The 15,195-nt window shown below is 39.1% G+C and overlaps 1 protein-coding gene and 1 long non-coding RNA gene across 3 annotated transcripts in view; both read left to right on the plus strand.

Moving 5' to 3' along the window:
• The first annotated feature begins 1,757 nt into the window (after positions 1–1,757).
• On the plus strand, positions 1,758–7,592 carry LOC131721027 (uncharacterized). 2 transcript variants are annotated; one of them, XR_009319821.1, is made up of 4 exons: positions 1,758–2,241; positions 3,802–3,923; positions 4,767–4,968; positions 6,608–7,592. It is a non-coding gene; the product is annotated as an uncharacterized LOC131721027 (long non-coding RNA). The 2 variants fall into 2 exon arrangements; XR_009319822.1 differs by having other exon boundaries at positions 4,896–4,968.
• A 1,257-nt stretch (positions 7,593–8,849) lies between these two features.
• Positions 8,850–15,195, plus strand: part of LOC117966300 (ephrin-A2-like) — a 105,669-nt gene continuing 99,323 nt past the window's right edge. Inside the window, exon 1 of the mRNA XM_059013921.1 lies at positions 8,850–10,479. Coding sequence (XP_058869904.1) covers positions 10,355–10,479 — 125 coding nt within the window. The 5' untranslated portion in view covers positions 8,850–10,354. The remainder of the gene's footprint in view (positions 10,480–15,195) is intronic.

A 15,195-nucleotide genomic window follows, 5' to 3' on the forward strand; every position in this document is an offset into this window, starting at 1 on the left:
AAAGCCACAGGGAATTTTATTTAGTGAATAACTGAACATGATTGAACATGGATCTTCAGTTAAGAAGTACACAAACAGCTGGCTTCATAGGACTCAATTAGCACTAATCTCTAGTAACTTGCTGTGATTTTCAGTCACTAGTTTATGGTGCTGTTCTGAGTGGTTCTGCTGGGTCCTGTTGCTCCCGTATTGAGGCATCGTCATTTTTCTCTACTTGGCTTTGAACGGCCTTCGTCATTCCATTCAAATCATGTGACAGTATGACCTCACAGCTCTGTCAACCCCACTTCCTCTCTCTCTACACACGGGATGAGGAAGCTGATCAATCCTGGCACTTAGGGTTCTCCAGACAAGCTCAAAGTGGCTCAAAGTGTGGAGTAGTGGTTAGGGCTCTGGACTCTTGACCAGAGGGTTGTGGGTTCAATCCCCAGTGGGGGACACTGCTGCTGTACCCTTGAGCAAGGTACTTTACCTAGATTGCTCCAGTAAAAAAAAAACCCAACTGTATAAATGGGTAATTGTATGTAAAATAATGTGATATCTGTATAATGTGAAATAATGTATAATGTGATATCTTGTAACAATTGTAAGTCGCCCTGGATAAGGGCGTCTGCTAAGAAATAAATAATAATAATAATAATAATAATCAAAGGCAGAGATACAGAAAATATATCATGTATTGGAGCAACATAAGCCAGAACCACTCAGAATTATTACAAACACCATCGCATAGCAAGGAAAATATACTGAGCATGTGCCCTCACTCAGCAGCGAATGCACGCACCCACACGGCTGATGGCTTCTGTGTCACAAGCATAAATACCCTGTCTCTTTCTAAACAAGGGATTTAGGGGAGCTCCCTAATAAAAGCTGAATCTCAAAACAATAATTGTGTGAATATAGTCTGTGTTACAGCTGTATATAATGAAATTTAAAACAGGATTTATTCATCCGACTTTTTTCATATCCGTCCTTACTCTGGTCCCAGCGCAGTCGGATATGCGACAGAGTGTATTGTATGGCTGCTTTATAAATCGCAGATTTTGACTTCTATGTGAATGTAGTGCTCCTCATGCCCACTAGGGGGAAGCATGTCTTTATAGTGACAGCTATTTTGCACAGGTGATGTGAGTTTGACCCGATGTCTTTCGACGTGGGTTTAATCACAGCGCATTTACAGAGCATGGAGAAAAAAGTCAATTCTTACTCTTTATGTTGTATTGCATGGACTGTATATACTGCATCACAGAAAGAAAGAAAAAAAAACCCCAAACCCGTAACGGGACTTAAGAGGAATCAATATAAAACCCAAAAAACTTTTACAATAACTCATTAAATTATTGAATTAAATGATTTTCAGCATTTCCATCAGAACACTGCGAGGAACTCTGAAAGTAACGGCACTGAGTGGATAATAGTGTTGTTAAGACCTGCACCCGAAGAAAATACGATCTTTAAAATTGCGACAGCCTTAATTATTTAACAAAAATACATTCTAATTAGATGCGTGTGCTTCAGTTCTAGTTCAAATTTAGCAGCATGAGAAATATGTGATACTCTTTGGAATTGATGAATACATATCCATTAGACTAGTTACCTGTTTAATTTTTTCTGGGACCAGCTCATCTTTATCATAACTCCGCAGCCCCGACTATGAGCCGTTTTGAACCGTGTTAAAGTTGGTTTGAAATGTGATATTCATTCAATGTTCGCAACCCTACCTTTCTCATAAAACTCTATAGCATAATCTAAAATAAGAGCTGCACGGAATTCCTGCCTTGTGTGTCCTCAAAGACACCCTCCGGTCAAAGGTGAATCTGCTGCATCCGGGACTTCACCTGCTTTGCTTGTATGCATGAATTCTCTTTAATTGTGTTGGATTTTCAGTAAAGCACTCAGACTTGGAGCCAGCTTTTAATTATATGCGTTTGACAGTGAAAGCTGGATGATGCCTTCCCTCAGTATGCGTCTCTTATTGTAATGCTCTTTCTAAACATAACATACATGCCATGTTTAGAACTACATATGTTGTTAATCCTGCAATGTTGGGGACTCATCATCACCTAATCCTCTCTTCTGTAATCCGCTCGGAACTGCCGGAGCGGCTGGACATCCTTTCACAATTAGAATCCGCTTAAAACTAAAGGCAATGTAAATGATGCACAGCTGAAGCAAGGATTCACAAGGTTGTGAAAATATTCACAAGTGTGCCAGCTTCACATTCAAGTTGTTTTGAGAAAGGTAATGGTTGCGTATCCGATGAATATCGAACTTCAAACCAACTTTAGCACGGTCCATTTAAAGCGCTTGTGAATAATCTTTTTATAGAGCACCGTTTATCTGCTTAGCGAAGCTCGATGAAACCTTTTCCTCCTTTCAATTTTACTTGTATTGTTTTTTAGACAGTCATAACAGAGACAGAGGATACGGGCACCAGTTTTATAGACGGAACATAACCAGACATAATATTGTGAGCGGCTGCGCTGTCACCCACGCGTTATTGCACATATATATGTTTCATGTGTAACCGCGTCAAATAATCAATCCGGCTGCTTGCTTTAGCGCTTCAAACACGTCACGTGATTCGGGACGAAGCACCGCAGCCCCCCCCCCCCCCCCCCCCCCTCTCTTAGCTGAACACAGAGTCAAAGCTTCGTTTGATTGAAAAGCTGTGTGCTTGCTATTGTTTCAGACGCGGTAGTGTTTATGCTGTCTAACAGTTGCCAGTTCATTGTGTGAATTATAAAGCAATGGTGAGGCTTGGCAGTGGTGTATACTGGTCAGAGCTGCTGGTTTGCTGGTTCTCAACTGGTTCAGGAAACTTGATGCGGACTGAGAAGCCGGTTAAATTGATCTAAGACCAAATAGGTCCATTTAAAATCCTTTTCAAGTTCTAGTTTCCTGTGTGCTCACCTGAGTGAATCTATTTGCTGTAAACCATGTGGGGGTAATATATTGGGAGTATCATATTACAGGGATACAGTATATGGGGGTCTCTATGTCTGTACATTCCACAGACTGTACATTTTAATATACCATGATACAAACACCTCATTTGCTTATCTTATTAAATGTACATACCACTCCCCCAGTTTTCATTGCAATGTCTTATTCTATATGGCATATTCTGTACATAGCCCTCACCCTCTTTCTCTCTAGCTGTGAATTTACAGACATGTTCCTTTTTAATTCTGGACTAATGGTAAAAATTAAGAATTGTTATTGTGAGTTATGTCATTGAAATGTAATTAAGTTTCAAAGGGTTTTTAATATATAATAAATGCTATCTTATATATAATTTTATAATTGTTATTGTGAGTTATGTCATTGAAATGCAATTAAGTTTCAAAGGGTTTTTAATATATAATAAATGCTATCTTATATATTTTTTATAATTGTTATTGTGAGTTACGTCATTGAAATGTAATTAATTTTCAATGGGTTTTTAATATATAATAAATGTTATCTTATATATATTTTTATTTATATAACCATTGAGGAAGGCACTAACCAAAAACGTTTGTAACTTGATTTAGTTTCTCATATTTTGACCTAAAGAATTCTGATTGAAGATACAGGTGTTAATATAATAGATCAGATTCTTTTTTGATGTTATTTGCCGTTCATACCTCTGTCAACAGGGGGCGCTGCAGTTGTCGGTTTACATAACGTCAGTGGAGGACTGGCAGGACAAGTGAACTGCAGGCTTATATTTGAACAAGCCTGACTGGAAATGATTTACCCTGCAGATCCCTGCAGGAGACCTGGTGTAATTGGTCTCATAAAATCTTCAACCCCCAGGGGAGGCTGTCTGCTGAAATAGGACCTGGTGTGTAGAGAGCGCTGCCCCCTGAGCTGGTGCTAGGAACAGGCCCTCCAGCGATCCAGGACTGGGGTCTGAGGGGTCTAAAGCAATACTCAAAGTAAGCAGTGCTAACAAAGTACTTCCCGTAAATCTCATTTACTATGTAATGCCATCATTTTGTAGGTCACACGTTTTTCTATATGAAAAATGCACGCATTATGCTAAAGGTCTCTCTTTAATGGTAATTGTTTTTTTAACATTGGGAAATGACATTGGCAACACATCACAGGAAAATAAGTAATTTGTACTCTAAGGCGAGCCCATGTGTTTAGCTTCTGGGAGTTTGAGATCACTTATTTTGAATGTTAGAACTTTAACATGGCAATGTGTGTATATGCTAATAAGCAATAAGACAATGCATTTTAAAACCTTGCTCTTTTAAACTATAATTCTAGTGCTGTTGATAATGGATGCCGAGCCTTTGTTAGCATTGTTTAACAGAGCCTCGGCAGAGAGTTCACTGCCCCGTCACGCTCTGTTATTGAAGAGAAGGGAGTTGTATTTACTGTCCATGCACAGCGAGGGGTCTGACACAGAATCTGAACCAGGCAGCACAACACTGGAGTAGACCTTGTGAGTGACACTGGGGCAGAGCTGGGGAGTGTGGGTGTGAGAGAGTGACAGAACACACGCTATGAACGGTAGTTACTGCTGCAGAGTAGATGTCTAATTACATCTGTTATCAGTGACTCCTCTCTCCATTCATTTACTTTGGAGGTTAACATCATCGTGACATCAGCTCAATTGCAGCCCAGTTTGAGTGAATTGCATTGTGATTAAGAAGCTGGCTTTCAAAGCTTGGCAAAGGCAAAGGGTCAATGACATGGGAATGTTTCCTACAAGTGATGATGAAAAATGAAATATTTACCATGGAAGATGTTTTTATCTTTAATGGATCTAGGGTGTTTTGACCATTGCCACATTCATAATTTGGTCATGTGACAATTCACCTGGAGAGTGAAATTTCCCCCACCCCTTGCCTGTCATAAACCAACCGGATGCTTCCCCTGTTGACTGACATGCTTTACAGCCAGTAGCGTGCTTTAAAGACACTGCGGAGGTGACCTAGGACGTGAAACAGTAACAGACTTCCTGAGAGTAAGGTAAGCAAACTGAGAACTTTCTTTAACTCAAGGTAATGTGTATTCCTTTCAAAAGGAGCACATTTGAAGCCTATATAGTTCATTTAAATGCATATCGGGTAAGTTTTATTTAATTATATTGTGAGCGAGATGCAAGTTAACAACAGAAGTTTTTTTCTGAATAGGAGATATGATTTGACTCATCAAAACAGAAAAAAAATCCTGAGTTAAGACTGGATAATTAAATATGTGTTAGTTGAGTACTGCCTGTGTGTTTCCCATTAGTGCCACCTGTCAGTAGATAATGAATATTATAGGGTTGCCACAGCACAGCTCTGCAACAATATCGTGAATGCATTTATGCATGTACCTTATGAATGTTTAATAACCGTATACCATTAATCTGTATGTCATTTGAAAGGTTGGATACAATTTTCATTTGTATTTCTTTCCCCCAGTCAAGGTTAAATATTTATCAATATTGAATCAAGTGACTCTCTCTCTCTCTCTCGCTCTCGCTCTCTCTCTCTCTCCTGATCCAGTCTGATTCTGCCTCTTCAGGAATGTTCTAAAAAAATAGGATTGATCTGTGTCGCCTCCTGCTACTACTTGCTGCAGTAATAAGCAGAGCAATGATAGTTTCCCCCTAAAAAAGAAAAATCTGATTTCTTCTAAATTTACTGAACATCCATATATGGGTCTGTTTTATTGCTAGAGATCATTACAATATTCCAATATAGATGTATATAATAAATATAACATACATGGAACATCTTTCATCTCCCCTATCACAAGAGAAAATGACTGAAACACTAATTCTGTCACTGTCACTGTTTTCTGACTATGAAATTCAACGAAAACAATATGACAGGCAGGATATAAACTGGACTGTGCGGCAGTCGGAGGCAGAGAAAATCTTAACTATACAGTAAAAACATTTTCAAAAACTTATGCTGTATCAGCTATATTTAAACAAAATATATCAATCAATATTTATTTACATATGCTGTATCAGCTATATTTAAACAAAATATATAAAGTTGTGTGAGTTGCCTCACTTATTATTTTGACTGACTCACATATTAAATAGGTAGTGCAGACTCAGCCATAGTGGAAAAATAAATGTCCCTCGGGAAGACTGGAGCTTTGGGCATTATAGCCCCCGGTTGGTAACAATAGTCTTCCCTCAGGGCAATAATTCTCTCTCTCCAGTACATATTTACTATATATATATATATATATATATATATATAATATTTATTTATAAGGACCTGTACCTAATAGCGGGTTGGGTCCCTGTTTGCCCAGATCACAGTCTTGACACAACAGGGCATCGACTCCACAAGGTGCTGGAAGGTGTCTCCGGGGAATCCATTCAGTCATTGATATTTCACACAACTGGTCCAGAGAGGCAAGCACATAACCGTGATGACGAGTCGCTCAAGTTCATTCCAGACATGCTCAGTTGAATTGAGATCTGGGGATTGTGGTGGCAATGGAAGCCATGCTTCTCAAAGCATTCAATTCTGGCACAGCGGAGTGGTTGCATTATTGTGTTGAATGTAGCCGTCACCATCAGGGTACACGTGCAACATTTCTGGGTGAACTTGATCTGCAATGATGCTTCGGTAAAATGTACTGCATTTGTTGTGCCTTTCAGAGTAATCAAGGGGAAAGAACCTGGCCCACACCAAGGCGATGCCAAATCCAATCCAGTAGACAAGCTCCAATAAAGTGGCCAGTGCATTGAAGCAAAGAGGTGAAGAATAATACGTTTCCCCACTTCAGCCTGGAGATTGAAACCAGTTGGAACTCTAACTAGATCCCTTTGCCCCAGTGAAGATCATGTTCTGGGTTTGAGATTAAATGTCATGTTTTACATATTTTTGTTTTCATAAAACAAGGTAAATGGGGGGAAAAAAGAAATGTAAACTCAGATGAAGAAATAGTATCTGCCACTGGGGTGGAAAAATCAATACTGTGTTTTTCTTTAGCACTGAAGCTGTTCAGGGCCACTGTGCTAACTAACTGGATCTTCACATTTATTAGAACTGCAACTGCAAAGGCAAACTACTGCAATAATGTAACAGTGTAGAGTGAGTGTAAGAATTGTTATGGGGAATGTTTGAGGTATTGGTTCAGAAATGTTTGGCTTGCCATGCCTGTGTGATTGACTCAGAGATTGTTTAGCTAAGATGGGAGAGAGAGCGAGTAAAGAAAATGGGGACTGTTCTTGTTGTTCAGTTATGTGTACAGATCTGATTTAAATGAACCAGCAACGTGCTTCAAGTACCAAACAGCCTTGTTGGGTTCTTTATTAAACAGCCACATGCAACGCTGGCTACACTGGCAAGAAACTACTCAGAAGCCCAATCTAACCACTGCATCTAAATTCTGAAAATGTGCAGAAAATGGGGTTCTATATATTCTATAGCGTACACACAATATGAGGCTAAAAAGATGACATTCGAACCACTGTTATACATTATTGAATGTTTCTATAACTCTAGGAAGATTGTAGCTGTGCTGTAATTTAATTAATCATATAAAGGTGGGTGAACTATTAGGAAGGTGCTTTTCATTATTAAGAGGCCTCTCCCATTGTCCTTGATGGATATCATCCTTTGTGTATCTCCTTGTGTTCTATTTGGTCCCTAGCTGGAGTCAATATTTGAGGTTTTGACTCTCGTCAGAGTCCTCTGCAGCTGTCATCTTCCCCATATCAGTCACCATTCACATACAGTAGACTGATCAGTAGTAGTATTCTTGCCCATTCTTACAGACGTGTGGCACACTGGCCTTTGATTGGTTAGATACAGGTGATGAAGAACATAAGACATTTTATGAATGAGGGGGGTGCCCATGAATGCTTGTCTGATTCCTAGTTGCTGAATGATCCCAAAACGTTGTCATGTCTTCCAGGATCCCAATGATCCAGCATCAACAAAGTGGCTTGCTCACCCGTTCCTTACACTCACCTCTTAAGGCCAGCTAACTCCTCCGGGCCATATATACTGCACGGTTCATCAAAGGACATGTGGCTCATTGTCTCAAGCTGTGCCTAGACCTCCCTAATGAAGTGGCCACACCTTGCCCATCACCCGTTCAATCAAGTTGTTGTCTTCTCATTTTGTAACGTGTTTAGTAGCTTACACATAATTACATTTGAATTGCTGTCACTTATTATAAAGTATACACTATTTTGCTAAAAGGAACATGTTTTTCTCTTATAGTAGTTGATGCATTAGTGTAACATCGTTTACTCCAGGCTGATCAATTGAGATGCAAACACTCTATCCAGACACATTAGTCGGCAGCAGTCATTTATCTAAAAGAGTAACATACAGCCAGCAGCTGCGCCACTGTGGAGCACAGTGCTGCTCAATCTCAGATGCTAAAGCAGACCTGTGCCTGGTCAGTATGTGGATGGGAGACCTCTATGCAGTGTGGTGTATGGAGTCCCTTCAATGCTGCTCTGATGCTATTTCAAGTTAGGTATATTCTACATTCCTTACCCTGACTGGCATCTGTTACAGTGCAATATTCGACATACAGTAGCTGGAGTTATTGAAGGCTATGTTTTGGGTGATGTTCTTCATGGCACCTTTAATTTCATGCTCTGTGAAAGTAGGTCATGGCAGCCTACTTTTTCACTATACTGATTGGCTAAGGTGTTAAGGGCTGTTTTGGGGATAATTCGATAATTGATGCTGTAATAAATTCATCTTCCTGTAAGTTTCAGTCAAAAGAGGCAAACTGGTAGAACTTTAGAATTTTTAACATCCTGGAACCCCTATGGAATACTGTAGTGACTTCTGTGTAGAATTAAAAGGACTGTATGAATCTTTGTGATGAATGCCATTTTGAGTTAGGATACAATTCAAGAGTTCATTGGTCTATTGTACCCCATGCATTGTGCATGCACATAAAAGTTCTGTCTAAAAACACAGCAACAGAAACGAGTATTTCGTGTTACACTGTTTATAACCAGAAAAATACACAGACACAAACCATGCAAAATAAATGTCCACGTGCAGTTCAAACTGAATTATTCATACAAGGTGTTTCAGTTAAAACCACATTTGTAACAAAATAGAGCCGTTTATTGATTCCAGTGTTAGCCGGCGACTGAAGAAGACGAAGTGACCGAGGTAGCCTGCAAGTACCTCGCAGCCCCGCCCCGAGGGACGTAGGGAGTGAGTGAAGACAGGAGCAGAACCAGCGGAGGGAGAGTCTCAAGCCAGGAAGTGAACAATGTCAGTGCCATTGGGCTGTGTTGCACACAAAACGTTGTGGTATAAAACAACGGAGAAGCGCGGCGTCAGGCAGGCAGACAGGGGGCGGAAACTTGCCTTTTCTTCGCCGCAACTTTGTAACCAACTACAGCAGCAGCAGTAGCTGCTTCTGGTTTTAGTACTGCCAAGAGCAGAATGCTGAGGTTTTAAAACCATCAACTTTTCAGAAAAAGCAAGGGGCTCCTCGCTAGACTCGTACTGCTGTCCGTCTGCGGGAAGGAGACTGCCGGGGAAAGCTCAGGTCTAAGGATTTCCAAGGGGGTTCGGATTTCATTTGCAGTTTGAACGCACTGCTCGAGCATTGCTGTCTGCAAAGATGCATGAAAGGCAAAGCGGCGCTTTTTGTGAAAGGAGCTAGCAACCAGTTTTAATGTGCCTTTTTTTTCGAAATGAGAAGTTGCTGTTTTCTTTAAAAAAAAACGCGTCGTATTTTTAAAGAATTGAAATTTGCACGGGAATACAAAGCAAAAAAAGGTCTGGATGTATTTTGTTTTAGTAGCTGTTTTCGCTTGCCTGTCTGCTGCTGCACCGACGGACCCGTGTGTTGTTACTGGATGCTTGCAATACTGTGTTTGCAAGATGAGGCGAAAGTTTTAGCAAGTTATGCGGTACACGAGGATGGATTTAAAAGGGAAATGCATGAATGATATTTCGGATTTGTGACATTTTCTGGAAGATTTTTAAAATAACAGATAGTGTGAGAAGGTGGTTATATACCGGTGCTTTGGAGAAGGCGTGATAAAAACACACCATGCTTGAATACCACTAGACTGATCATCGTTGTCAGAAATAATTTACAGTGCAGTACTTCTAATAGAGTCGAAGAAAAAGACATATCGGTAACCCTTTGGGTATTTGGGAGAAACCTGAAAGAAGAAGACCTATTCAACAATAAACAAATACGCTGTCTGTAAAATCACTGATCCCTGTATTGATAAATTCCAATGACACCGTCAGCAAGGCGCAAACGAGGTTCGATAGCCGACCTGTTCTGTTGTATGCGGATTGGAAAGTGAAAATTCTTCATATGATATTTAGATGTTGAGTTGACACTATTATTATTATTATTATTACTATTTCTTTCTTTTATCACATTGTCGAGGCTAGCCATAATGTTCCAGCTGGAGTTGACCCTGCTAGTCTTATCCCTTGTGTGGTGGGTCTCTCTCTGGGCGGACGACTCGGGAAAAGTCATCACAGACCGGTATGCCGTCTACTGGAACAGCACGAACTACAGGTAAGCAACAACCACAACAAACATTATGTAAACTAACAAACGCCACTCCTGCATCAGACTGAAGCCCAGCCAAACAACTACTAGCCTACAACTTTTCTTATGGCGTTTCCAGACCCTTTAGACCCTAATGTATCACTATTTAATCATGTGTTTTATTTGTGAAATATGTCTCTTATTACTAGTACGTGGATACGGGTATTATGATAATAACACGCTGTCTCGGTTTCGGGTGAGACTGTGGTATCTGTGGCGTTGTAGTCTCTAATCCACTCCAGGTATTTTGCTGCGGGGCACGCGGTAACTCGTTTAGCCTTCATGAACTCCTTGTCTGGAAGTTTCTCGTAGCGCTGCGGACTGGAAGAACGAGACTCGAATAGCAAACCCAATATGTCTAGTATCGTCTAGGGAGATTTGCCCCGACCTGCACTATTTATTTTAAAATAATGCCATCTGATTTACCACCATTTGCTACCAATTAATGATCAAGCTTTCCCTCTCCAGTCAACCCCCCATGGCGTCAGTACTGCAAACGGCTGAGGAATATTCAATTTAGATTTTAATATATTTTTTTCTTCTTTAGGGACAGTCGTGGTTTTTGCTGAGAAAAAGGCCACATTTCTTGTTAAGCAAACTTATTTTTTTACCCCCAGACTTTTTTTTTTTTACCCCCATCCTTCACTAAAACACAGGTGTACTTTTCACAAAATAATACCAAACGGATTGTAATATTTAACCAAACTAAGCGGCTCTTACAATGTACGCCACATACATCAGCAGGCGCCGCATGAATGTAAATCGATTTTGTGATTTATCTTAGTTGAACACGATAGTTAGTTTGCTGTTCAGAACTTGAATATTTGTTGTCTCGCATATATACATTCTGAGTCCCAAATATAAATCTTCTGTTTGTGTTTCATTATATATGAACACTATATTAATGAACGGAGTGTCTGTATTGCTGTGGGGTATGTGGATACGACTAAATATATCGACTATATTTACGGTGTATCTCTCTCTGGGTTGTGTTTGCCAGTGTAACGGCGGTGGATGGTGCCCGCTCCATCAAGCGTGCTGTGTAGCGCAGGGGGGGAAAAGGCTTTTAGGAGCCGTTTTTAAAACTGCGAAAAAGCTGAATGTATTTACTCAGACTTCAGACTTACTTGGGCTTTTGTACTATACAAGACATTTATTTATTTATTTTTATGTATTTATTTTTTTATATAGTGTTTTAGAACAACATGGATGGTTTAGCCCGTTATAGCAGAGGCACCCTTTATTGTTTAAAACATATTTATAGTTTTTAGTATTTGGAAGTACTCAAATGTACTAATTCATATACTGTATTACTTTGTACTTTATATCACCTGTGAGCAAAATATAGCCGAGTTGAACTTTTAAACAATATTTCTCCACAATAGCTTTTCATATAACACCTGAAGAGTCCTGATATTTTCTAGTGGTGTTGATTAAACCCATTGTCCTTCCTAATGAGTCCCAGCGCACTGTAGCAGTCGTGGCTCCCAGCATTCCTTTGGCAGTAGATGGTGGTCATCATTTTGGAGAGCGAGTTAGGTTGGATTTCTGAGATGTCTGCGCTTGTTTGAGTTACTCTCTATAGAAAGTAGCGGCGTGACTGGAATTGAATACCCAAATCCTTTATGCTGGCCTTTCTCTAAATATGTTTGACAAATGATTACAGGAGAAACAGAAATCAATTAAGCAAAAAGCAATGGGATGGAGGGCATTTTGCAAGAGAAAAGGAGGCTTGATCAGGGGCTGTGTTTGGACACTTGATGGATATTTAGCACTGCGATTTGAAGGGTTGTCAAAGCGCAGTGTGAGTTGCATAGGGGCTGCCTACAGTGCTATGTGGGATAAGCCACAACAACAGGGATCATTCAGAGGCATGGCTTTGAAGTGCATTGGTAAAAGTTAGCTTGGGTTTAAGCATACTGTGCATTTATACATTTAGATGATTTAATTTCACTATTAAACATTCAGTAGCACTGAGTTTAGAAATACTAAAAGTCATTTTCAATCATAATTCAGTAACTGGAGAGTAAGCAGGGATGTGAACTTTGCTGTGTTTGTAGTCATTTTAAAAACATGCTTAGCAGGCGACTGAAAATACAGCAAGTGGCTAAAATTATTTTGCGCGCCCTCAGCAATAGATGGTTGGAAAAAATTAGGAATATCAGTCAAATTATGTTCTCTTCAATCACACAGCAGAAAATTAACAATCTTATTTCCATACAGGTGAATTTGCTTTGGGTTTAAAAAGTTCACAATTAAAATTATAATAATTTAACACTGATCTTTTGAATTACAAAATAAATAAATAAATAAATCTTTGTGTTCTCAGATGATACAATTACATTTCAAGGAATTCTGTGCTGTGCCAATACTGTATAATAACACCTTATTTAAATGGACTTTCTCACGAGAAGCTACAATGATCTCTTTCTGACATGCAGTGGCACCCAAAAATACCATGAGATTCAATAAGAATAGATTTATTTTTATATTACTGTACTTTTAAATTGTAATTTAAAAAAAAAAAAAAAAAGTTTGCAAAAACTTGCAGTACCCGAAACATGCCTTAATAAAAAAAAAGACAACTTCCTCTGAAGTTCAATCAGCGCAATGTGTGCTGTAACTCGCAAACAAACATAGAGGCATGCCGTCTAAACTGTAGGGGTGATTTTGAGTTTCTTCCAGTCTTCATTGTATTTCTCTGTGTATTTTATTCTGAGGAATGAAAGTTAGAAACTTGGCTTTACGGGGAACTTTGTTTTGTACAATTGGATTCAACTATAAACCCTTTGGTCACTGCATGTATAATTGGGTCATACCATCTAGGCTATACTTTATAAAATGTTCAAAGTCTTGGCAGGACAGCTTCTCGTACTCCATACATGTATTTCCAAGTACAGAACTCCTCATTTTAAACAGAAGTGATCTAGGGCCTTGCAGGATTCTTAAGAGTCCTGGAAAGGGCGAGCAATGACTGGAACCTTATTGTGAGAGAACTCGCATTCATTTGTGATACTGGAAAAGGAATCAAAGGCGGAGAAACTATGTGTCCAACCCAATTGTGCTTGGGCCGTACAGGAATTTAGAGTGGAGCTTTCCTTTTTAAAGGAGGTGGTGCGGGGGATGAAATGATATGGTGGTGTTTTGAGTGGTAGGTTAAACTGAATCTGGCAGTGCGGAGTGTAGTTATTAGATTAGGAAACTACATTAAGGAGTAAAAAAAATAAATGATTAGCTTCTTATCCTGTGTCTTATTCTAACTGGGTTTGATCAAGAAATATACATTGTTTTAAATTTGATATTTGTTGATTTTACAAAATCATACACTACAGTACACCCGCACTATAACAAACCTGTTGGGGTCCAAGCCTTTTTGTTCTTTATATTGAGGGGTTCGTTATAACGAAAGGACAATCAAAACGAACGATACACTGTTGGAGTAAGCTAATGAGATGAGATTGTGAATACAAGTAGAATTACATGTGCATGTTCATCTCGTCTTTATTCTAGCTGTTAACAAATTAAAACGCAGTACAAAAAGCAGAAATACCAAATTGAATGAAGCTGGACTTTTATTTCAAATCAATGTCATGAACCGTTTCAAAGTGCCCCAAATCTAATCCAACATGCAAGAATCCCAAACTGAGTTTTTATTCCAAATCAACCCGACATGAAAAGTTCATCAGATCCTAGAATTTTATTTTTGTGTTTCTTTTAATCAATTTTGCTTTGCCGCATGTTTGCTGAACAAGCCAAAATTCAGAGTGCTTTTTGACAAACGATCAATACAGTTTCCAGCTTTGTTGGAACATAAAATGATTTTCGTTCGAGGCAGTTACACAGCGCACGCTTTTTATTAAGACAGAAGAGTTGACTTCACTGCGGAGGTGGCATCCTGTGCGTACAGAGCCGGATGTTGACAGTGTGTGCTTGTGATTTTTTTATTTGGGGTCCAGGGGCCACGTTCGTTACAATGAAGGTCGTTATAGCGAGGGTGTGCTGTATAATTAATATCTTCCTTATTTTTAGATTCTTATTTTAATACGTGTAATTTGTTATAGATAAATAGTGAAGGATAATGTAAGTATAGTAGATTAAGATGCAGCTATAGATGCTTAGGTTTCCACATGTTTCTGTAACCTGTACACTATATAGATTTGTGTGTCATTGAAGCAGGTTTGATTGTATAATATTGTAGTATCACTCCTGTTAATGTCACCTCTGCTTATTATCACCACATTGAAATGTCCCGGACAGAATATCATGGTCCTGATAATATCACTTCATGTAAAGCTCAGATTAATATCACGTGTGTCAGTCGTACGCCTGATTTTCAGCCCACTTAACATCATTTTGGGAAATTAAAAAAAGGGTTTAATTAGAAAGATTACGTGCAAGTAAGTTTCTGTACTGAAATGTTCAGATCTCCAGAGTAGCATAATATAGCTTCAACATCACTGCAATTTGTTTGTTAAGTTTTCTTATTCTTCTTATTATTGTTTTAATTATTACAATTTAATATTTTATTAATGAAGACTTTTGTTATCAAAGCAATACCAAGTAGGCTTGCTATATTTTGGGGCTCCACAGCAACCCTGTATATTTGTTGCATGGACATGTATTGCCAGGTTAACTCCCGGTCGGCTCCACTCATTGTCCCCATTCTTGCTCATTCTGTTTGAA

The sequence above is a fragment of the Acipenser ruthenus genome, chromosome 47 (genome assembly GCF_902713425.1).
Source record: "Acipenser ruthenus chromosome 47, fAciRut3.2 maternal haplotype, whole genome shotgun sequence".
Taxonomy (NCBI): Eukaryota; Metazoa; Chordata; class Actinopteri; order Acipenseriformes; family Acipenseridae; genus Acipenser; species Acipenser ruthenus.